The sequence below is a fragment of the Urocampus carinirostris genome, chromosome 2 (assembly GCF_059441175.1).
Source record: "Urocampus carinirostris isolate Australia breed hairy pipefish chromosome 2, RoL_Ucar_1.0, whole genome shotgun sequence".
Classification (NCBI taxonomy): domain Eukaryota; kingdom Metazoa; phylum Chordata; class Actinopteri; order Syngnathiformes; family Syngnathidae; genus Urocampus; species Urocampus carinirostris.
The window spans coordinates 15,488,084-15,514,115 of NC_142350.1; the positions used below are offsets into that span (position 1 = coordinate 15,488,084).

Sequence of the window (26,032 nt, forward strand, 5' to 3'; positions counted from 1 at the left end):
TCTTTGGAGGGAGCTCAACTCTGTGTTTCTCAGCGACAGCCCAGAAACCTGACTGATCTAGAGAAGATCTGTGTTGAGGAGTGGGCCAAGATCTCTCCTGCAGTGTGTGCAAACCTGGTTAGACTACAGGAAACGTTTAACTTTACTGATAGCAAACAAAGGCTACTGTACCAAATATTACCATTAATTTTCTCAGGTGTTAAAAAAATCATGCATTGTGATTTCTAGATTGTTTTTAGTTGATCTCTCTAAGATGAAAATGTCAGACCCCTCTATGAATTCTAAGTGGGAGAAATAGCAAAATAGCAGCGCGTTCAAATACTTATTTTCTTCGCTGTAGCTAACTGCACATGAAGTATATCAGCTTTTATTATAAATGGATATTTTCAATGCAAACTGGTGCCTGTGGATCCGTCCTAAAAATAGCTCACCAGTCCTGGGCCATTGTGAATTTCTGGTAAAATGTTTTTTTTTTATTGGTTGACTGAATTTATATTAACCTGGTAATAACATTGTAACAACATGACGAGTTGTTATTTTAGAAATTCAAATAGATAAATTCCAGTTCGTGGGCTTCATGGACAAAATAAATCTAGTCAAGTATTAATACAATTATTTTGAAGCAATTAATTGCGAGAGTCCATCTTTGATCTGATGTTTGTACAGGGAAAAAAACAATAAACATGACTTGAACTAAAATCTAATTAATGGTTTTTATAAAGCGAATGAGCCAAAACTGTGCAGTTATTTTTTGCTAGCTATCTGGCTACCTTTTGAGCTTTGGAACTAGGTATCTTCTTCCTTTTTAGATATTTATCTATATAACATTTATATATTTTTTTGCTAGTTATCAAGCTAAATTTGGGCCTCCTTTCGAGATGGCTAGCGTTGTTTTTTGCTTTTTTTTTTTTTTAGCTGTTTACTCTTCAGTTAGCTTTTTTAGCCTTTTAGATTTTATCTGTTTTTTCTTTGAGCTCCCTTTTTATCTAGTAAGCCATTCAGCTAAGTTGCTATTTTAGAAATGTACATCAAACTGGGTGCCCTTTGCACAATTTAATAAGAAAAAGTAGCTCTCACTTTAAAAAAGGTTGGAGCCCCCTGATTTAAAGAAGGTGAGAAATTGTATCTACCTTCGGCGTAAACTCCTTCCGTATCATTGACTGTTATATATTCCATGCAAATTGTTTTGCTTCTTACTTTCTACCATTAGAGGGGAATAACATTGTGGACCATCCTGGTAACTGCTTGCTGGCATGCAACGCTGTTCCTCAGTTTGGTGTCCTCTAAAGCTGACTCAAATGTCCTCTTAGATTTGATATCCGGTCTTCACAATTAACCAAACACAAGGAACACATCCGGCTTGATGATACTTAATGATTCAGAGCATGTGCAGGACGAATCGAATATATGCGTCAGTGGTTATTTCACTCCAATTTTTTTCACCTTATGAGTCATTGAGTTTTCTCAGAAGTTTGTATGGCATTTTCTTATGAAGCATCTTAGCCCCCTTTGGGTCACGCCCAAGATGACGGGTGCATGCTATACTTAAATAGATCACTGTGAAATGTGTTTAAGTGCAAGGATTATGTATCAATTATAGACATTTATTATGGGCCCTGTATTGTATTTTCTCTGAATGAATTGCATTTCTTGACTCGCCAATGGGGCGTTTGGCACGTGAGGCGCCTCTTATTCCATCACATGCGTCGAGTTCGCTTCCCTGAGGGTAGACTTGTATTATTTTTGGCAGCGTCCACGACACCTACCGTTAAATGTGTCAGCGCGTTCGTCAGACCGACCAACTGTGGCGTTCGCGCCAAGAGAGTGTCGGACTTGTCGTTGGTGTTTTGCGCACTTCTGAAAAGGAATTACGCACGACATGGAGGAGGTTTCTTTACATAAACACGGAGGATCTTATTGCAGAGATGGCATACATGGTCGAATTGTCTTGATTTGATCATTCATAAAAACATCTATAATAATGATAATAAATATTGGGAAATCAATGTATCCCGGGCCTATGACACATGTTGAAGTCAAGTCAAGTCGTGTTTATTTGTATAGCCCTTAATCACAAAGAGTCTCAAAGGGCTGCACAGATCAAAGACTATTGCAAACTATCATTACAGACTATTATGACACCATACCCTCATCTAAAACCTAAATGAGGGCAAATAGCAAATAATACACATATTATCAACATAAAATATAGATTACTCATTGAAAACAAGCAACCCTAGAGCATGATGCTGCCACCACCAGGTTTGACAGCAGGGATTGTGTTTTCAGGGCAATTTGCAGGGTTACTCTTACGCCAAATGTAACGGTTTGCATTTAGCCCCAAAAATTCAATTTTGGTCTCATCCTGACCAGAACACCTTGCTACCCATGGTATTTGTGTCTCCCACATGACTTTTTGCAAATGCCAAATACACCTTTTTATTGGTATTTTTCCAGAAAGAGCATTTTTAAAGGGCATTATTATGCAAAGTATAACTGATAACTTTCTTATGCTCAGTTTGTACCACCTCAGCTGTGTTTGCCTGCGGGTCATCAAATGTGATCATGGGCCACTTGTTTGCTTCTTTGAGTACTTTTCTCCTAATTAGGGCTGACATTTTAGAGGGACTTTCAGGTCTTGATAGGTTTGCAGTGGTTTTATGCTCTCTCTGTTTTGATATTTTTGTCTTTTTTGTTTGCACAGGAGATGTGTAAATGTTACAGAATCTTCTTGTATTCCATTCCTGCTTTGAACCTTTCTACAACAATATGCTCAGTAGCCTAGATGGTAAGGCGCCCGCTTTGAGACTGGGAGGTCGGTGATTCGCGCCCCGGCCGAGTCATTCCTAAGACTTAAAAAGTGGTCGGCGGCGCCCTCTGTTGGCTGCGGCTGCATCGGCTCGCTACAACGGGTCAGGTGCAATCGACATTTCGTTCTGTGTACATTGTTACACAGAATGACAATACAAGGAAATTATTTATTTATTTATTATTTATGCTGGACCTGCTCGGTGTGTTCTTTGGTCTTCATAATGCTAGTGTCTCCTTTCACAGACCTTTAAATGAGACTTAATGGCAAAGAGGTCCACTATGTTTGTCATTGTTAGTCATTTAGGTGGAGATACTTTTTGTACTGCAAATCTATTTTTTAAGATGCAAAGATTCATTACATTACATGGTATTGATATGGTCTGGAACAGGATTCATGAATAAAATCAACAGAACTGAGAAAAATGTTGCCCTCCAAAGTTTTTACTGGTACACACAGGAAAAATATTCAGCTGCAAAAATATTATGTAACCTAACTTTGAGTCTTCTTATCATTGTTTACATTTGAAAAAAAATAAGCACCCATCTATCGAAGTTTGTCTCTGGAGAAATTAGCTCAGTTGCCAATCTGGCCTGTATGCATGAGCCAATCCTGTTTAAAATAACAAATGAATCCAAAAATAGCTGTTTTTTTTTTTTTTTTTTAACTTGGCTGCATATGAAGTCTGACTGACGTTGGGGAAAAAAGAACATTTCAGGGAACAGTAGTGCAATTCTACCGCCAGGGTGCCCTGAGATGTGGAGGGGATACAGTGGAGGATTCTCTTGGATAGCGATGCCATTGATACTGAGTTTTGTGCCGTGCCAGCTCGCGTCTCCCACAAGGGTGGGTGGCATGAGGAAGCGAGGGGGGAAAAAATGAGCCTGAAGGCCAAAAGGAAGCCAGCGGCTTCCTGGATCATCATCAGCTCAGTGAAGATAAAACTATTACTTTTTTTGCTAGCACCTACCAGTTTTCCTTTACTTTTGTTTATTTTTAAAACAAATTCATCTTTTGCTATACAAACACCTTGCTACTTTGCACTTTGGTTTCCGCTGGTTTACTTCTTCGCGGATTTTGAAATGAATGGAATTGTCTTTAGTGTCATTAATATCAACGTATCGTGCATTGTGTCCTGCATTAGACGGCACACAGCAAATGCTATCTCAGAGACAGGTTGTGTCTATGTGTGTTGGGTGGGCATGACTGCGTGCAACTATTATAGACTATTGTATGGATCATTTAAGCCTAAAACAATGAATGAATAAATATTCACCGATGCAAATTAAGGATTGGCAATTTTCAGTAAGGTTTTTTTTCATAAAGTTCATTCTTTTTGTAAAAATGTTAAACTAACTTTATAGAAGAATTTGGGGGTGCTGTTTGAAGACGAAATACAACCAAATAGAAAATCACAGAATTTTGTGTTGATTGGTAAATAACAATAAATAAAGAAACTTTAAAAAAAAAAAGCCATTCTGATCTTCTAGTACTAAAGTGTTTGATGACATGTTTTTTGTCATAAAGGGCTGAGAGAGCAAATATGTGTCATGCGTGGTGTCCCCTTTTTTCCAGTTCTTTTCACCTAAAATGAACAGCGCCTTTGTGGCTGTGATCCATTAGCCTTAATCGACTATTGCTGAGAGCAGAGGCCGAGAGAGCAAATATTTGTCATGCTTGGCGGCTCTTTTTTCCCGTTCTTTCCTCCTAAAATGAACAGCTCCTTTGTGGGCAAGATCCACAATCTCGGGTCGTCTATTGTTGCGAGTGGGGTCTGGTAGAGAGCATATTAAAAATGCATGGGGTCGCTACTTGGTGGATTTTCGTTAAAGAACTTTGCATTCCATTTTGGGGCAGACCAGAATAGTACACCTCTTGACAAAATGCCATTCCTTGCTCGCAGGAATATGGGATTGGGGATAATGGATGGTTGCCAAACTTCTGCAATTCGTTTTAGACAGGAATACAGTAATGGCCCAGCAAAAGTGTGCTCTGCTGGTCCCTGCTTGCAGTAATATGCAATCGGGGATAATAGATTGCACCCCCACTAGTGTTCCCAGTTCACATTTTAGCGGACAGAAGGTGTGAAGTCTATATATATATATATATTTTGTGTATTTCTCTGAACATTCCCCTAACATTCACTGTCTATATATCTTTTGCTGTTTTAGTCTCATGACTACCCATTGATGTGTCAGTCTAATGTCTACCCAACGATGTGTCAGTCTAAAGTCCACCATACTTGTACTAAATAAAACCGGCTGCGGAGAGGAGGAGGAGGAGGACGATTGTGGAGCCGAGAACACATCCGCTGTGTTTCTCCCCGATTCTCCCCCGCCGCAGCGGAACGAAAATGTACATTGTCTCTGCCTGAATTTCCTTTTATATCTGATGACCGGCCACACGGGGTTTACCCACAATTTGGACCCCACAGAAGGGAAAAAGCAACATCACCATTTCATATACTTGAATGTTGAGTTTCTTTATCTAACGTCGTAGCTGCTTGCCCACGAACATTTGTGACTTCCCAGCGTTGGTTCATTTATGTTAGTCTGTATCCCTTAACCACTAGGGTCGTAGGGGCACCATTTCCTGTGGTGTGTTTTGGGCAAGTTCAGCCTAGTGGCGCCCATCTCTCTCCAGGCCAACAAATGTTTCCACCCGGGCTCGAACCAGGGACCTTTTGAGTGTTTGGCAAATGTGCACTACAGTTTACCACATATTAATATTGATAAATGTTCATTTCTTTTTTTGTCCTTCAGTGTCAAAAAAACAGCGCTCCCTGTGAAGGTGTGCCCGGCCGCCATCCGTCTGCACATGCGCGGAAAATTGAAAACTGTTACTGTGGAAACCAAAGAAGGTCAAGCTCACGCCGATTTCAAGAAAAGCCAAGACGGTTTCATTCTACTGGTATCGGCCAAGTGAGACGGTAGCTGATGTTTAGTCAGTTCAAAGGAAAAATAACTATATTCAATATTGCAAACCTAATAATTACAGTAATTACTAGCTGTATCGCGGTTTACTTTTTGTGGTTTTTAATACTTCTCAGACTTTAAATTGAATTGTCTTTATTGTCATTGAAATCAGCAAATTGTGCATTGTGTTCTGCAACGAACAGCACAGAGCAAAGGCTACCATGGTGGCAGTTTGTGAGTGAGTGTGTGTGTGTGTTTGTGTGTGTGTGTGTGTGTGTGTGTTGTGGGTGGTGTTTAGGGATGTTGGCATGACTGTCTTTGTGCAAAACTGTGATAGGCTGGTGTATGCTGTCATTCAAACACTCAGGTTGGGCGGATGCTCAAGTCAACGTGTCAACCTAAAACAAACTGTAAAACACACATCTTCAGCAAGTACTTCAGCGGCTTGTTGTATTTGAAATAAATGTATCAATTAAACGGACTATGAATAGTCAGAAGAGCGCAAAAAATGGTAATCATTCTGCAGGTGATCCCTGGATTCTTATGGGTCTCAGGCAGTGTCGGGTGTGAAAGCAATAGTGGTGCTGCTGGTCCGGCCTTCTGCTATGTGTACGTAACAGGCAGCTTGTACACCACCAATGCCAGATCCATTACCCAAGAAACTAATAACCTGGCACTATAACTCATGGAAATCCGCTAATTTTCCAGACAGTTGTGTGTTAATCATTACAGAGACCTGGCTTAGGTCAAGGATACCTGATGCCTGCTTGCAGCTGGCCAGCTGCTCACTAAATTGCTTTCTCTCACTGATAGAAGACCTCCAATTTTGTTGTATTTTTGTGTAATAACAATAAAAACAGTTCATTCAACTGCAATACTGTGTTCTGTGTTTTTACTTGTGGATGAATAGTTGTTATTTTGTCACAGTTCTACACAATAAGTCAGGACTTCTCCCCGAGAAAAGTTTAACTCTTGGGGGCTTTAATAAAGGGGTGTTGCTACTTCACGGTTTATCATGTTTCGTGGGGGGTTCTCCCCACATTAACTTCGATAACCAAGGTAATACTGTTTTCTGTTTAAATGACATCCAAACAAAAACACAGCGTCTTGTTTTCCTGGCGTATGTCGGTGAGGAAAAACAGTCAGATTTTATCTTTTGATCCAAAACGTCCAAAAAAAACAGGCATGAATGACGCAACAAGTTATTTCCTGCCTCTTTCCTTTGGCATTCTCAGGATTAGATCGGAATGGTTGCAAACTTTGGCATGGTTGTGTTGATTCCTGGCAAGATGTTTTTAATTGGGCTCTTCCTCACTTATCAGCATTGTGCAAAACCATCTTGACGTCCTTTCCCACGCACTCTGACATCAATTCACACCTCGAGTCGGCTGTAAGACTGTCGGCACGTTTGTGTGACTGGAGGCGAGGGAGATACATGGAAGCAGCTTGCAGGTTGATATGTAAATGGAATGCCGTTTATAGCTTGTATAAGATTACAGTGCCTAGCGAAAGCATTGGGCCTCCCAAGACATTTTTTGTCATATTGCCACATTTCAGGCTTCAACTTTAAAATTTAAGAATCAACAACATGGGAGACATAACTGTCTCTCAAAAAAGTGGAACCAATTTATTTCAACATTCTAGATTATATTCACAACGAGAAAGACTGAAAAGTGGCCCCTGTTCTCTCAGCTCAGCCAACTGACTCCAGATGACATCTGAATTATCCAATTTCAACCCAAATGGCTAATTTTGCAACATTTGAACATTTCCCGGAGCACTCTGCAAGCATATCAAAATGAAGAGAGCATAAATCACTGCAAACCTACAAAGACCTGGCAGGCCCTCTAAATGTTTGGTCAAAACAAGAAGGAAACTGTTTTGAGAAAAAAACAAGAAGCCAATGATTGCATTAGATGACCTGCAGGCATACACAGCTGAGGTGAGACAATCTGTGCATGAGACAACTTTGTACTCTGCATAAAGAGAATCCCTTTTTGAAAACACCATCCCCAATGTCAAACATGCGCTGGGGTCGCTTTCCTTTGGCAAGGACTGGGAAGATCGTCAAAGCTGGTAGAAGAATGGATTGAGCCAAATACTGGGCGATTCTGGCAGAAAATCTGTTGGAGGCTAAAAGAGACCTGAGAATAGGGCACAGGTTCACCTTGCAACAAGAAGACGACCCTAAACATTAAGCAAAATCAACATTCGAATGGTTTAAAACAACAATATAAATGTGTTAGAATGACTAAGCCAAAGTGCAGACCTCAATCCTATAGACCATTTGTGGAAAGATCTGAAAACTGTTGTGCACCAACAATCACCATCAAACTTCAAGTAACTTTAGCTCTTTTGTAAGGAAGAATGGTTTCAAGATATACAGTGTTAACTCAAAGGGTCTAATGTTTTTGCAACACCCACTTTTCATTTTTTAGTAAAATGAAAAATTTTGAATACAGGCGGTTTTCCTTTCACAATTACATTACGTATGTCTCACATGTTGATTCTTCGAATATGTTTTGACTGATCATTAAGATTTGTGCCTGAAATATAGCAAGATGTCAAAAACTTCTTGAAGGGTAAATACTTTTGCAAGTCACTGTATATAAAAAGTATATGACATAATACTATTTTTTGGGGGTGCTCCTTATAATCCTATGTGACGTAAAGTGCGGGAAATATTGTAGATTTTAGTGGCTGCTATTTAAGCCTTTTTGGAGTTCTTTTGAAATATTTCTATTCAGTTTGACATTGACAGGGTTGAGCTCTAGTTAGGCTTTAAAGAAAACAAGCGGCATGAGGAACGATGCCCGGTTGTCTCTTGACTTTATACAAATACCAATCATACAGCTCTAATCTAATTGATCAGGCTGGTCTGATTGTTGATGCAATCACTTAAAGCACCATGCAATTCCATTACAGAGAGGATGGCACCTGCTGTGCCTCTCTTTAGGGATTACCAGCCGCCCGGCTGGGATTTTGTAAAGAGTTGGAGGAGGATTTAGCATAATATGTGCCGGGAGCTGTGTTTTTTGCCCCTAAATCCTCTCAGGGTAGACCGGCCACTGCTTGGGAGTGCCCAGCAGGTTTTTCCCTGCATCTCTCCATTTATCAGACCCGAGGGGAGGTCACATGTTGGAGATTATAGTAACATGAGGGGCAGACTGCTATTGGCTTGCCAGGCTGGATGTCGACTAATCTGGATGTGTTTAAAATACTTTATTTGATCATTTAAATGTACGATTAATATGGGTGCCGCTAGGGTTACATAAACTTGCATTATCAAAAAGTTAATATACATACATATATATATATATATATATATATATATATATATATATATATATATATATATATATATATATATATATATATATATATATATATATATATATATATATATATATATATATATATATATATAGTGAATGCCAGGTAAATCAAAATACCTTTAAGATATCTCATTGTATAAAAGATCTCAAACGCCATAGTTCTCTTGTTTCTGCGCTTTTTTTCTCCTCTCACCCACTTCTGGATAATTAGTTGATTTGCGCTAATTTCAAGATGCTTGAAATCCTTTGAAATGCTTGAATTTTAATGTTGTGTTTTCAAGGGTTGAAATGTGTTTGAATATTGGGTGAAGTGCCTGTAAATAGTTGAAAATTTTTCTCTACAAGTCATCTTAAAAAAATGATGCCCACACTGCTCTTTGGTGGCTTCGCTTTGCCATTGCATTTCTTCCCAGGTAATTAACGGCAACTGGTATTAGTTTGTATGGCATTGTCCTATGAAGCGTCATTGCCCCCTACAGATCACGCCCAAGAGGACATATGCTAAGCCTAAACAGGGCAGTATCATGTGTGTTTTAGTGCAAGCAATACGTAGCAATTATATGACATTTATTGAGTATGTCAAAAAAGAAGCGCGTCTCTAGGTAATCTTTATCAAAAGTTATGATTTTCTTTTCAAATAAATGCAAACCAAAGGCTCTCACTGGTCACTACAGGGCAGTGTTGAGTTTGACTAGCTTGGTGACTTGGTTCAGGTGTAAAACTGCATTCATTCACCTAGTAAAATAAACCAGTTAGCACATTCAATGCCAAACATGGAAATATTTTTCCTGATTGTTCGTAAACAAATGTGCAGTGTTTACAAAAGATCCGTTGTAATCCGATATGTAGGTTAGGTAGCTAATGTAGGCTGAATGATAAACCATAATACTGAAAAAAAATAAAATAAAATAATAATTATCGCTTTAAAACAGCAAGTCCCCAGTGTCAAACTAAGTTTGACATCCCTGTCCTAAGAAGTTTAAGTAAAGTCAAGTCACACGTATTTGTATTAATCACAAAGTGTCTCAAAGGTCTACAAAGGTTACAATTACACTATTCCCTGATCTTAAAAAAACATAAAATAATAATAATAATAATAATAATTTCCTTGTATTGTCATTCTGTGTAACAATGTACACAGAACGAAATGTCGATTGCACCTGACCCGTTGTAGCGAGCCGATGCAGCCGCAGCCAACATAGGGCGCCGCCGACCACTTTTTAAGTCTTAGGAATGACTCGGCCGGGGCGCGAACCACCGACCTCAGCACGAAGAAAATAAGAAACTTTGAGAAGGGGCCTCACAAGTGGTAATCCCCCTTCCAGGATGACCAGGATGCAATGGATTTATTTATTCTTGCAATTGACGTCACAATTTTAATCGGTAAATAGTAAAATGTATTTTGTGTATTGGTCATTTGGTGATCCCATAGCACATGATATTCATGATAGTTTCAATTTCCTCCAATGAATTTAGGGTTAATTGACCTAATTTTTGGCTGAGCTGATTATGCGAAATTTGTCTCCATTTGTTAAATCATTAAATAGAAAAATGAGTTCGGCTTTGTTGGCTAATTGGAAAAGAGCTTCTTCAAAGGACTCTTTGTTCCTTTAATTAGTGTCCGTACTTTCTGTTCAATTTCAAAGAACCAGTCGAATCTTCCTTAGACACAAACAATCAAATCAATTCCAAACACTTGACATGGCGTCTCTTTAGCACTGCGGAGTAGCTTCTTGGTACTTTTCCAAAAAGATTTACAAATTTAAAAAGATCGGGGAGGAATTATATTTTTCATTTATGGTCTCTGTAGGAGGACACAACATAAACACTTAACATTTTCCAATGCTGTAAAAATGTGTAGAATAAATATTACATTTCATCGACTTCTTTCTCTCCGGTGTTTCCCGTGTTAGAGCCGAGCAGAGTTCAAGCTCCACCCCTTTTGAAGGAGCAGTGTCACAATGTGACTCAATCGCTCATTTCAACACATTTAACGAGTAAAACTAAATCCTGTCATAGGCGCTTTCTGGTAACAAAGCTGTTTTTATGAAACTATTTCTGATTTTTGTTTGTCTATATATTGAATGACACTGGGATATGATTAATGTTTCGTTGCTCAGGACCAAGGATGTGTTTGATTTGTTTATCGCGTTTCTTCGAACTTTATCAAAGCAACGTAACGTACTGTTATTCATGAATATTATAATGAAGATAAATTTGAGGCGCTGTCCTACAACAGAGTAGTCGGGTAGTGCAGCATTCTTCACAGGATGCCCTGCATCCACTCAGTCATCTTGACATTAAGCTCATGTATATTTCTATAGCATGTGTTGCATTCCTTATAAGGCTTATAAAAGTCTTAATTTTTCACAACTATTCTAATATGGCCCTTTCAACATTTTGGGTCGCCGACCCCCAGTTTAACGTCTTGGGTACAAAATAATTCATGGAGGGTCGTTGCATGGCACAAAAGCGACACGAAAGGTCAAACTGTCTGTGGTCCTTTTCAAACGCCACAACAAAAACAGGGAGGCGAGCATCTGGCTTCCAGATCTAAAGCGCTCACGGAGCGTAATCCTTTTCTAGGAAGCGTTTGAGGGTTTTGCGACAGGCGCGATCCCGACAGGCTCGTAAAAGTTGGCGGAGAGCGACCCGGGCCTCCGAAAGAAACCTCCAAACAGAAGGACCCAAAAAGTTCAGGCACAACGAGGCGGAGCTGTGTGATTTGTGCCCTCGGAGGACGCAAAAAAGCTGGACGGGAGTCAAACAGGACGGAGGACATCTGCGGTGGGCCTCTTCATCTTGTCTGGCCTTTATTTAATTTGCCATCAAAGACTCGCCTGCCTCACCTCTTTGACTGTATGGTGACCTTGTCTCCATCCACATCCATATGGCTTCCACCCTATAGTTGCCCTTTCACCATGCAGAGCATTGCAAATTCATTATTAACTCTTTCGATGCCATAACGTATGAATACGTTTGCAAAAGCATCGTCCCTTAGAGCCAAAACATAAAGGCATATATTTTTGGGTGTAACTTCATTTTTATTGTGTTTTTCTTTTCTATTTTTGGAATATACAAAGAACAAAAGACAACAAAGGCAGGAAAAAGAAATCAAAATAAAATAGAACCATTCCAGTACAAGTCTTTTGTCTTAGTGGTGTCCTTAGTTTTCTTAGAGACCAAAATATGAGCCAGAATATATAAACGTCTGCCTCTCCACATGCAGCAAGGTTGTTGAACCACCAAAAAACCTTTCTTAATTTTAGGGGTAATAACAAAATCTGATCAGGTTTTTCCAGTTAAGTTTTCTCTACAATTCACTAGTGGATGTGCACTGTGTTTTACAAATCATTCACCAATCTAACACCTATTTCAATTTTTCTTCTATTTAAATTGATGAATGTCCATTGCATGCCATCAATCATTTATACATTTTCCTTTATAGATCCTTTCAAACATTTTGATGAGTGATTTTATCTCTTTATGAAATTTGTTATTCTACCGCAAGTAAAGGAAAAGAGTTGCTTCCCGGTACCCCAAATTTCGCTGTTAATTCCACAAAACTCTGCAGCTTGTAAAACTACATTTTTATAGTTTAATATTTAAAAAACTATTGTAAAGGGTTTGGCGTTGCTCATCGGTAGATATCAACTTCTCGGAATGGTTTCAGTAGGATAAATCGCTATTAGATGGGAGGCGCTGCTTTTATCAGATCTTTGTCCACACATCAAGGAAGCCCACTCCACGATTTACTTCCTATATCTGGGGAATGAGTGAGTATAGGCGGCCCCATATGGCGAGTAGGCGCAGTAAAGCAGTGTGGTGAGAGTCGGAGACAGATACCGGCAGTTATTTCTTCAATAGAACATTTTCTTTTAAAAAAAGATAACGAAGTCCTGTCGTCATGATCTGGTCAGAGAGAAATGACGTTACATGCACGTGTGCAGGAAAACTGCCGTCCGAGGGCACGCGATCAACAGGGTGACCAAAATCATGTGATCGATTCACCACTCTATTTTTTTTCAGCTTCATTTTTTATTTACTAATCCACAATGTAAACTTTGTCATCATGAAAAACAAACAAAAAATGTAAGTTTTCATTATTATTACCAAAACACACTTTTTGAAAGTCCATTCAAGATGTGCTTTTTTTCCTAAACATGACATTTATTTTTCCACAGCTTTAACATCTGCCCACTTAGGACAAAACTGTGAACAAATCTGTCCGGGGCAGCCTGAGACAAACACCAAAAGCACAAAGCCCATCTTTGTGTACCCGTCTGCCACAACCGATGTTGAAAAAAAAAACAAAAAAACACTGATAACCAGTGACTTGAGGTTTGCCACATAAAACAAAGCTATAAACCATTTGTAGCTCACAAATGATTGTGTGAGCTTGCTAAAATAACTATTTTTTTCTTAGCCAGAAGCACTCACATGCTCTTCTATGTCAGAAGCTGTAAGAAATCAGTGTGAAAATCCTTTTTTTGTTTACAGTATTTCCAAGCATGATGACGCCTGAAGTCATCTCGGATGTTGACGACATGCTTATTAAAAAAAATAGACCAACAAATTGTATAAAAGCAAAACAATACAGTACATTTCTAAACTAAAGTCCGCATGCATTCCATAACACATTACTTTTCCGTTTTTTTTTCTCTCGACATCTTTGACATTACTTTTTTACAATATATACATCAATAACAAGGTTAAGGCGATCTTGCTAACCTGCAGAAGCAACACCTTCTGTTTTATTTCAACACAACTCACAGAGCTGTGGAAACTCCACCCGGTTCTACGTTTTCGTAGAAACGGATATTATTCTCCGCTTGTGTTCAGGAACTGTAGCACACAAACATATTTTTGACCACATTGAATGAAATAATCGTATCCAGATTTTATTTTAGTTTAAGTGTATATTCTCTTTGATTATCAGTTTAATCACTTGTTTTCACTTCCATGCGTTACTCTTTTAGGGGGGGTCTATATGTTTTGCGGCCTTTTTCTTGGCAAAATAATACAATATAGTACAATATTAACTGAATTTAGGAATGACATGTTAGAAGAATGGATAATTCACTCACTCTTAAGTTAACTCTAGTTAAAGCTTTTAAAGCGTAATAAAAATGACTTTGGCCATTGATTTTCCATTGATTTGGAAAAGTATCAAGCGGTATTGGTACTATTGACGAAAGGCAATACCAGTAGCTATACTCTGGGCACGTTATAGTCCGTTGCTGAAATGACAAATTAGAAAAATTGAATATTAAGTAAAGGCATGGCTTAATTCAAATTAAAGCAGTAAAGCTTTACAATATATCCAATATACTATAATTTTAGCTGTAATTAGAAATGACAAATTAGAAGAATAGACAATTCACTTAAAGCTCAAGTCAATTCAAGTTAAAGCTTTAAAGCCATTGACTTTCCATTAGTGATGTGGAAAGTACGAATACTACACTTTAGTGTCAAGCGGTATTGGTACGATTGACGAAAGGTGCTATTAGTATCCATCTTCTGTGCCCATTATTCTCTGTTGCTAAAATGACAAATTTAAAAAATGGAGTAATGATTTAAAGTATGCGTTGATTTGAGTTAAAGGGGTAAAGCTTTATCAAATAGATTTAGTCTAGTCACTTCCCATAAGTGATGGGCAAAGTACTGATATTGTACTTTTCTATCAGGCGGTATTCGTACTCACAGAAGAGGCTGATATTAGTATCAAAGGATCTGCTGTGGGCATGATATAATCTGGAGCTAGGAATTATAAATTAGGAGAATGAATAATTCAGATGAAGTTCAAATTACCTCAAGTTAAGTCTTTTGTCGATTTGACTCAAGCCATTGACGTTCCCTGAGTGAACGCAAAAGTACTCACTTTAGACTTTAGTATCAGATGACAAAAGCCAATAGTATTATCCATAGTTCTCCTGTGGGATATTCTGTAGCAAGAAATGACAAATTACAAGAATGACATTTTGCAATTATGAGAGGAGCTAAGTGATGGTACATTGACTTGAACTCATTTTAGACCGATGCAAGTATACAATTGTTGTCACCGATACCAAATGGGTCGCAGACCCGTTTTTAGTGGGTCACTGGTATTATCCTTAGCAGAATAACAGTCACAAGAAAAAAATGAAGGGTTAATTACACTCTTTAACAGTAGATGGTGTTAATGACTGCTGGATTTCTTCCACCCCTTTAGTGTATCTATGCATTTGAGAAGGACCACATCTCCTTTTATCGCGATTTTGCTGGTTTTATTTCCCTTTTCTGCCCATAATAATGGGTCCCAAGAAAGTAAGTGATAATGGGAAAGAAAAGTAGAAAACAATAACAATAACAATGGAAGAAGGAAATGAAATTCGACAATGTTGTTCAAGTGTCTACCAATGAAGCACTGCTGGAAGGTACAGCAAATGGTTTAAAAATGTTGACGACATAATTAAATAATTATCTATGTTTAGATCTTATCCATATTTTGAATTTAGTTTAATATGTGGCTATTTTAAAGCAGTTTTAAAGGGCGCTTGTATGCGATGTTTTCTTATATGCACGTATATATGGGACTTGAAGTCTTTTTGTTTTGACCAGTTGAGGAACCAGTGGCTTATAGCCCACCAGAATCACCACAATGGTAAAGCCTGCAGTTAAATCTCAACGGTGGCACTTGATTGGATGAGGTAAGTTGGACTTCCATCTGATAATCGGCTTGTTTAATCGGAACAATCAGAGGAGCAACTACTGGAACTAGCTCTGGTCCTGATCAGACACTGATAACAGTTGCCATCTTGTTCAAATTTGGGATTCCCGATACTCTTTTTTTTTTAAAAAACTATAACAGCAGGTGCCGTCAATCCTTGAGTAGCTAATTATACTAATACCACTATTGCATTTGATAACTGACAAATGACAAAATTGAGGATTTGAAAAATTCCTCAAATTAGCACATCTGACCCAGTCAGAGAAAATAATGTCTATAGCCATTACTATAAACAAATGAGTAATACAATTCTTGCTCTCAGCAAGCTTTGACCTACTTTTTACATAATGTATTCCACTCAGATACCACTATAGTGCCACCCACCCCTCCCAAAGTCATATGACAAGGTAGAAAAACTGACCTCGACACAACTCCCCGGCGCACATCCCCTGAGTGGGTAATCCAGCACTAATCCGGCTTCCCAATCACATAGAGAAGGAGTGAGGGATGGCGAGACGAAGGGTGAAGGAATAGATTTTGGAATCCACTGAGATTTTGAAGTCGCCGTTTCTCAGCCTTCTAGCGTCACCCGTTTTTGTTTTGTTGTCGACAAGGACGCTTTTGTCGTCTTGTTCCCTACTTGTGGCGCTCGCTCAGCTGTTCATGCGATTTGACACGCGGACCCCGCCGGCAGCCGGCAGGGTCAAGGACGAATGCAGTATCGGCACGGCGTATTAGTTTGTTTAATAAGACTGTAGGACAGATCCAAAGGTTTTGTCGGCAATTTTCCATGAAATCAAACGTTACCTTAGGCCTTTCGGAAATTAGATACCCACAAGGTTGCTTTTACCTTGCTTACTTTGGCTTCTTCCTACCTAAAAGCACTCTTGCCCACACTATCCACATTGCGTGGGTGGGCGGCCATGACAGTAAAAGACTAGGCACTATCCTAGATAAGACAGACGTTTTCCGCGTCATGCTTAAAAAGGCTCCACAGGTTTGTATCCAATCTTTCTGGCAGCCAATAGTGCAAAATAAATATGCAGCCTTAAGACAAAATAACCGGGTTGAAACTGCTGTTAAAACTAATTCATTCCCATTGTCGGCATAGAAGTCAACTAATCCAGGATTTTTTTAAAATTTTGAATCTGTTTCAAAGTTAGCTGTTTTTATATATGATGCCATGTACAGTTGGTGTTTTAGCAAAAAATGTAATGAGCACTATCATGGCTCCAATCCTGTAATGCTACATTGAAATCTTTGGAAGGTTTCCAAAGTTTTATCAGTTGCACAGGCAAGAAGTAAATTACATAAAGGCTCTAATAGTGCAACGCAGGCGTGTTTGAAATGCACACTTGGGATTAAAGTCAGTAGAGCACAAAATGGCCCCACGGTTCATCCCAGGGAAGGAGCCAACAAACTTTCCGCTAGCTTGCGCATGAGAATCCGCGGAGCCCTCGTTAGCCATAGTCAGAGACAGCGGCACGTGCGTTTGTACTAGCCGCGTTCCAAAGCTCGCACGCCCGGATTAGCGGCCGGACTCGGATGGCAAAAGGGCAAAGTTCACCAGGGCGAGGCTGTCGTAATCGGCTAATCGAATTAATGCCCGGTTTGTCAACAAAGAGGTAAAGAGCCGATGACCTCGGCGACCCTTGCCGGGTCTCCGTTTTCCCTCACGTGTTAAATTGGCTCGGTCACTTTGATGGGAGTAAAATTAGGCAACTGTCCCCTCGGGCCAGGTGACCCACAAAAGCCCGACATGCGGCTGTTCCAGTAAGATTACCCTGTCTGTGCCGCCGTTATGATTATGTCTTTGATGCAAAAAGTCCATCCAATCTCAGATGTCCTCAAGTCTGATTTTTTATTTTTTTTAAGAAACGACTCTGAGGCAGCTGAGACAACCACACATGCTATGCGAGGTTTTGAGGAAATATTGGGAGCAAATGGTTCCAGGATTCCTCTGCAAGCAAGCAATGATTTCGAGGTCAACGACACAAATGGGACCCCATCTATAGGTTTGTGTGGTAGAGTGCAAATTTGGAGGACATTACAGTGTGTTTTGGACCAGGAATGTTGTTATAGGGCTGAGCGATTATAAATATATGAACTAGTGCTGCCAGATAAAGCTCGAGCTAATCCGAGTTAAAACTGTAAAGCTGGTATGTTAAACACGAGTGTTGAGTATGTCAAAAAAGAAGCGAGTCTCTAGGTCATTTCCATCAAAAGTTATGATTTTTTGGGAACAAATGCTCTCTTGAGACCGCTAGAGGGAAGTGTTGAGTTTTGTCTAGAATGGTGAGTTGGTTCAGATGTAAAACTAAATTCACTCTACTGTTGAAATAAACCAGTTAAGACATTCAATGCCAAAGAGGGAAATCTTTCTTCTACATTGTTTGTAAATAACATATGTTGAGTTATTATCTGTATCATAACATGTAGGTGATGATACTAATGGAGGCCGTATGATAGATCATAATACTTAAAAGCAAGCTAGGAATTGAAAATTTTTGAGTGATCTGGCCTGCCCCAGAACAAAAGTAGAATTTGGTATTATACATGCAATAGAATGAGTTTCCCAAAATTTTATTTGGCGAATGAGAGTCTGAGAAACAATTTTCTTAAAATATGATCTGGTATCTGCCCAATACCTGATACTGATACATGGTATTGGCCTAAGATGGAATATTTTTTAGTCTTTAAAAATAGGCTTTTTGAGAGCGTATATGAGAGGCTAGAATTTTTTTCGGGGCTTGGTAGCGTTAAATAATGGTGTGGTGATTTAAAAAATCTTTATATTTCTTTATAATCTTTATAATTAAATGTACAGTGTTGAGATAAATGCTGTGATAATTTGTACCAAGAAAAATGTATATGATATTGTGTTTTTTGGATCACAGAGTTGCTTGTATTTGTAGAAGTGAAATTGAAACATGGTTGTAATTGAAATAATGGGAGAAAATGCAATGCATTTGTCATACATTTTCATAAGCTGTCCAGAGTTGCGTCCTCATCAGTGCTCATACGACCCAGGTTGCTTTTATCTGACCCAACAATAAATATTTCATTCCGAATCTTAAATACCTATCCATGAAATGGCAAGAAATGTAAAAGATCTATAAATAAACACATATGGCATTGGACGGAATGTCTGTAGGCGTCTTTTCTGTACTTCTCTCATCGATCCAGAACCCGACTGTAATCTAGCGGGACGAACCCCCCTTCGCTCTTAAGTTCAGCAAAAACCTGTGTAAAAAAGTGCGGATCGGCGTTGATGCGCAGCATCTTTCCACTAGTGGCGTTGATTATGGCGAGGCATCGGTCCCAAAACGCTTCCTTGCCCGCCTCCACCAGGAAAGGCTTGAGCGGGTACGAGATCTCGTTGCCCATGTAGGAGTAGGACAGGTAGAGGCAGGTGAGCAGGATTGCCTGCAGTTCGTGCTCCGACGCCACCAGCTCGCCGTCCACCACGTGCCGGCACAGCATGTAGACGAAAACCACGTTGGCGGGGGTCACAAAGGCCTGGTCCTGCCAACCTTGCAGCAGGAGAGAACGGTCCACCGCTCGCAACCACAGAACCGGGTCTGACGGGTTCAGGCGCTTCAGGCGGTAGCAGCGGCGGCACAGGAACTCGCCCAAACAGCGCAGGAGCTCGCTGGTGGACGCCTGGACGATGACCCGTTTTGGGGACGCCAGTGGCGGTTTTCTCACCTGTCGCGTCCTACCATAGCCGTACCCAAGCCCAGCCGGGACCTCGTAAGTACTTAGGTTGGCGCAGGACAGAGACTTCCTCACGTTTTCGTAATTGAGATGCAGGACTGGGTCTTTGTGGTAAAGTTGGACGTTGTTGTTGAGTGGGTCCAACTGACCCGGTGGAACCTTTTTGGCATTGCTCTTCTTTTTGGTGGAAGCGACCAGTCTTTTCCATGTTAGCACAGGAAGGAAAATGGACTGCCCCCTCTTCAGGCCGGGCTCCTTAGGGTAGTTGAGAGATCGGCTGCTCAGGCTCGGGTAGTGGCTCAGTGAACCGGGGTGGTTCTCGTAGTAGCCCGGCTTGCGCGAGGTGGGAGACAGGGACAGCACGGTTCCCATGACAATGTCTGTCCCTCGTCTTCGATTAGTGATCTGGTTTATGCAAGCACAGACAAAAACTTGAAATATTTAATGGGAAATAACACTGGCAGTTCATTTCTTGTAGTTTAGCAAATGTAAGATTATCTTTGGAAGGCGGCGCTATCATGCCTTGCTCGTAAGTAAATCATCACCCCCATGTCACAACACTATCTATTTCAAAGCAGTGTTTCTCATCTGGTCGGCCGGGACCCAAAAGTGGGTCACAGACCTGTTTTTAGTGGGTCCCAGGCTTTTTGCCATGGCACAATAAGGCTAAGAAGAAGAAAAAAACAGAGGGTAAATTCTCTTTAACAATATATGGCGATAATGCCCTGCTCGATCTCTTCCACCTGTTCAGTCATTTAATGCGTTTGAGAGGGACCACATCTCATTTTATGGGGATTTTGTTGGTTTTGTTTCTTTTTTCTGCCCATTATCCCAAGACCGTGAGATCGTGAGATAAAATCTATCGCCTTTTGCTATGTTATCCATATCACTGGTGTGACATCAGGAACCAGAATCTCACCCTAAAAACAAGCTGCAAGCTGCATCCATCCATCCTCTGCGCCGCTTACCCTCAGTAGGGTCACGGGGGTGCTCGAGGCCATCCCTGCCATCTTCAGGCAGCGGGCAAGGGACACCCTGAAATGGTTGCCAGCAAGTTGCAGGGCACACAGAGACGGACAATTCACTTGCTTCACACCTAGGGAAAATTTGAACCAGCCAATTAACCTGACATACATGTCTTTGGAATGCGAGAGGTAACCTGAGAGCCCGGAGGAAACCCACGCAGGCACGGGGAGAACATGCAAACTCTGCATGTGGAGGCTACTGTAGCTGGAATTGAACCCTGGACCTCCGCACTGTAGGCGCTAACCACCCAAACGCCGTGCCGCCTCCTGGCTGCAAATTCCGCTATTCAAATGTATGCAATGAAATGATTGTGCTGTTAAGAGCAGAGATAGTAGAATATATTCAACTTTTTTTTTCTTCAAAAAAACAAAATCATTAGCAAAACCGAAACTATTTCAATTCCTGTATGTACTCGCATACAAGCGACCCCCCTAAAACTTCTTTAAAATACCCACATACTAAAAGAACTTCAAATCATTAACAAACCATTTATGTAAAAATAGATATTTGTTTAACTATGTAGGTAATAAAGGTTAATATAGTGATAAAAAGCTAAAACTATAATGTTTTTTTTAACAATTTACTGTAACTTACAGCAGAGCTTTAATGGTGGACATTCGTATAGCCCTTTTGTATTTTGCAATCATTTCCTTCGTCGACTTGATCGTCACTGTTTTCTACTTTTCCTTCCCCTTATAACTAACTTAATTGGGACCCGTTATTATGGACTGAAAAAGGAAACAAAACCAAAGAAATCCATGTAAAATGAGATGTAGTCTCTCACAATCGCGTCAATTGAACAGAAAGAAATTATCAAGCAGGGCAGTATCGCCATCCACTGTTAAAGAGTGCAACTCACTGAAAACGGCTCCCCGACCCACTAGTTGAGAAACACTGATCAATTTCACTGGTAATGTAGTGTTTGGGATTTGGTGCTCTCACCGGGTTTATCCCCGTTGCATCCAATGTATCGAATTGTGGTCACCGATATTTTTGACTGATCAATCATTACACAATTACGGTAATATACTTGTGTATAACGCGTTATACATTAATAAATACGGTAATTAAATGTGGCAATCTCTTCAATGAAAATATTTCAATTGAAATAAAATGCTCACCTGAGAAGATAGCAGCCAGTCGCGTCCCAGTCTCCACGGATTTTATTTCTCTTTTAAGAGTTCTCAAAAGTCACTTCAATGCAAGCGTTGAGCCTCTTTTTACGGATGCAACAGCACCATGCGGACGGGATGCGGTTGTTGTCATTCTCTTCTTGAGCGGGTTAAAGCCCCACTAGTACGCGCGCAAACCTCGCGATCAAATATATTTGCAAACGTGTCTCCATGTTGGAAGATTGAAAGCTCCACACGTGCACGACGCTCAGTGGAAAAAGACAAAACGGAGCGTTTGCAGCTCCGTTATTCCCGCAGCTATCGGTGCTTCTTTTGCGAGCTCTCCCGCACACTGGTGCGCTTTTTGCAGACGGCGGGCGCACTCCACAGCTCTAAGCCCCGCCCCTTCGATTTCCCCCCCATAGGGACCGGACCAGTAGATCAGAGAGAAAAGAGAGAAAAAGAGAAGGATAAAGAACGAGATAGAATGAAAAAGAGAGGGAGAAAAAGAGAAGGAAAGAGAACGAGAAAAAAGGCAAAGAAGAGAAAAAGAAAGGGCTTTACAAATAGACATGACTTGACTTCACTAGAAAGGAAGAGAAGCAGACAGAATAAAAAACTGAGAAAGAGACTGAGAAAGAGAGCAGGAAAGGGAGAAGAAAAGAAAAAAAGAAACAAAAAGAGAGGAAGAGAGTGAAACATAGCGAAAAAAGAGAGAAAAAGAGAAAGAAAAGAGAAAGAGAACTAAGGAACAAAACGAAGAAAGAAAGAAAGGCAGACAGACAGACAGACAGACAGAGAGACAGAGAGACAGAGAGACAGAGAGCCAGAGAGACAGACAGACAGACAGACAGACAGACAGACAGACAGACAGACAGACAGACAGACAGACAGAAACGAATATTTACTGGGAACTTTCTCCATGATCTGAAAGTTATCATCAGTTGACTTGGGTTACCAAATGTTTTGTGTATTAATCATAATTGTGGGGAAATAACCTTTGGATCAAGTTATACCGTATCGCATTAAAGTATTCCAATAAAGAAAGGAGACCAATAGCAACAGTTTACATTCAATTTCCATTTAAAATCGACTTCTGTATGTTGAGATCCACAACACAACTGCAGTCCGCCGCCCGCTATGAAAAGAACTGTTGTTATCCACCGATGAAGGATTGGCACGTGCCAGCAAAAAAATAGAGAAAAAGTCCCGTTATACTTTTTCTCAACACCGTGCCTGAGCAGAATAGACTAAATACAAAGTGGACCAATAGTCAAATACAGTGAGTGAAGACATTTTTCTCATTTTCCAGGAAAAAAAAAAAAATACAATGTAGTAACTTAAAAAACCACAACACATAAAGCAAACAAACATTTTGCGGTGAAAAGGAGCAAACCTCGTGGCCTTTTGTTTTTGTTTTATCAAAGTGATCTAGTTTGCCCCACTTTCTTGCCCTAGATTACATCCCCGACGCAAATCCATCATTTCGAGCGCACTTTTTTATTTAATCATGTCGCAGAAGCACGATGTTCGTCCGCTCTGCTCAACCTGCACGTAAACACATTTGTAAGCACGCGGAAAGCGTCTCCCTTAAGTGATGCCTCGACTTTTCAGCTCCACAACAAAATGTTCCCTTCGTTTTCTCCCTTTGCCGCCTCTGCTGTGTTTATGCGACGCGGCGGGATACGGACGTGATGTCCATACGGGTTCCCGGAACCAGAGGAGAAAGAAAAAAGGCCCGAAAATGACTCTGCATCTTGGGGACTTGTCAAAGCTGGTGATGGAGGCCAGACCAAGGTGAGGGAAAAAAATTGAGGTCGGAGGGAAGTCATATTGGTTCATCATGGTGATGCATCTGCCGGTCAGAAGATGAGATCTCTTTTTGAAAATCTGTGGAAAGCGCAAAAAATCTGCCGCTGTTTCAGTCCACTACCCGGAATTGAAACAACCTGTTTTTATTCACAATTAGTCAGCGGTGTGCACAGATGGACTCTAGTTGGTGCAACAGCTCCTGCCCCGGTGCTCATAATGAGGTAAACTGCCAGCTAGTTGGAATTTGTATGCTACTATTATCTAAACAACCTGTTTTTATTAATTGTTGGTTACCAGTGTGCACAGATGGACACTAGTAGGCGCTACAGCTCCTGCTCCGGTGCTCATGATATGGTAAAACTGCCATTTAGACGGCAGCTATGTGCTCCTAGTATCCAACCAACCTGTTTTAATGATGTAACGCTGCCAGCTAGTTGGCATATATATGCTACTACTATCCAAACAACCTGTTTTTATTAATTGTTAGTAACCGGTGTGCACAGATGGACATTAGTAGGCGCTACAGCTCCTGACCTGGCGCTCATAATTAGGTAAAATTCTCAGCCAGTTGGAATCTGCTGACATCCCTATCAAAGTTTATGAGCCTCCCTCTGGTAAATTTCTTCACATTTTAGTCCTGCCACAATGGTATATATTGTATTATTTTATTTGCAAAATGATTTTGTCCATAGTTAACTTTAACTATTGTGTATACCTGTGTACTTGGTGTTGGGCGGGGAATAAGGACAGGGGTTTTAATTCTTTATTTTACACTGAAAGTTGATATACAGCACGTTGAGTGTCAATTGCCTGAAAAGTTTTGAACAAATAAATTTTGGTTTCATATCAACTATTCTATCTGCTACTAATATCTAAACAACCTGTTTTATTCACTAGTAGTCAGTGCACAGACGGACAGCAGTTGGTGCTGCAGCCTCTGCCCTGGTGCTCATAATCATGTAATATGGTCAGCTAGTGGGCAATTATATCCTACCAGTATCTAATCAACCTGATTTATACACAATTACTCCGGGTGTGCACAGAATGACACTAGTTGGTGCCAAAGCTCATGCAATGGTGCTCATAATGAGGGAAAACTGTTAACTAGTTGTGCTACTAGCGTTTATAAAAGTTGTTTCATTCATTATTAGTCAGCGGTGTGCACAGTGGACACTAGTTGGTGCCACAGGTACTGACCCTCTGACCTAGTTTCATTAAGTAGCGTAAAAAGTGCCGATTTGTATCTAAAATGTTGCGACCGAGATCCATTCTATTTAGGACGTGATGCAGGGTAGGTTAGCTTCCAATTGCAGTTCATAATTTTTACCTATTGGAAAATGGATGCCTAGATTGTTTAAAAAAACATATTTTTAGAGACTTTTACAGACAAAGATTTATTCATATATCATTTTGACAGTTTAAAAAGCAAATGTCATGCTAAGAGTAGAACTATGGAAGTAGAGGGAATCAATAAAAAAGTTAGATGGGAAGGTACTCAATTTCCTTACTTTAAAAACATTTTAAGTAGAAATGAAATTATGAAGAAAATTTGCTTAGAAAAAACAAACTTGACCAATTTTACTTTTTGAATAGTCTGCAGAAAAACAGCTTGCTTTGCACTCTGGTCAAACTAGGCCTACTTACTTTAAACTCCATGAAAATGTCTTTAATGCAACTTACACGTGAGGAGATATCCTTTTTTTCACAACTCATGTTTTCGTAAAAAAAGCCTCTATCATGATAAATCAATTAAATGAAAAACAATAAGTGCGTGTATCCATTTGTGCCATGTGACTGTTGGAAACCTCGGGACTATAAAAAAACAGTATTGTATGCTTCACATTCATATTTCCAGGTCATAGATCCGGCACATGGGAGAAAAAAACTAGAATTCTCACAGTTTTATATTCACAACGGTGATCTTTGTTTTGTCAACAAAGCATTATTCAGTGTGAAAAATAGAGCTGGCGCCACCAGGAGCACAATCGGAAGATCTCTTTCACTTTTAAAATGTGTGACTTGAAAATTGTTTTCTGTTGTCATCATATATATTTATATAATCAAACAAAGTCAATATCTAAGTATCATAAGTAACATTTGAAAAAAAAAAAGGAAATCATGAACTCTTTGAAAAAAATCAAGAACATTTGCACAGTATAAAAGATAAAATGTACGCACTTAAAATAACCCATACCAAACAAAGTAAACAACAACAAAAATCAATTGTGCACACTATAAAAAGGTCAACATTGCACACTAAAAATAATCCCCATGCTTTTAAGGCTGTAAACAAGACATGTCTGCAATGAGTGTAATATAAAATTTACCATGTGCCAGTACACAGTATTAATTCAAACCTACCATTCCTGCTTACTTATTAACACCACTGTTACAACTATTTATTACTCTTATTCTAACATTTAACTTATTAACTTGCATAAATAAAAAGTGTTACCTCTAATCGATAATGCAGTTATGGGGTTGGACACTATTAGACATTTTTAGCCAGTCACAGCATTGGTCATTTCTTTGTGCCTTTGCGAACTTTTTTGTACGGCGTGAAGGTCGCAAATGCCGCTTTGATGGGGGTTTGTTTA

The 26,032-nt window shown here is 39.8% G+C and overlaps 2 protein-coding genes across 3 annotated transcripts in view; one reads left to right on the forward strand and one right to left on the reverse strand.

The window, feature by feature from the left end:
• myo1g (myosin IG) overlaps positions 1-6,599 on the forward strand; it is a 57,899-nt gene extending 51,300 nt beyond the window's left edge. The window contains exon 22 of the mRNA XM_088329103.1: positions 5,572-6,599. Within this exon, the coding sequence (XP_088185229.1) occupies positions 5,572-5,734 (163 nt within the window). The 3' untranslated portion in view covers positions 5,735-6,599. The remainder of the gene's footprint in view (positions 1-5,571) is intronic.
• Positions 1-21,978, reverse strand: part of LOC148371175 (cyclin-dependent kinase 5 activator 1) — a 41,122-nt gene extending 19,144 nt beyond the window's left edge. Inside the window, exons 1-2 of one of the 2 annotated variants that reach the window (XR_015849771.1) lie at positions 21,633-21,978; positions 16,190-19,890 (exon numbers count right to left, since the gene is read on the reverse strand). Coding sequence is in view for 1 of the 2 variants with exons in the window: in XM_088329104.1 (XP_088185230.1) it covers positions 18,943-19,857 (915 nt within the window). In the remaining variant the exon portion in view is untranslated. Of the gene's footprint in view, positions 1-12,097; positions 19,891-21,632 lie in introns of those variants that run through there. The other variant, XM_088329104.1, reaches the window with a different exon arrangement.
• Positions 21,979-26,032: the final 4,054 nt, after the last annotated feature.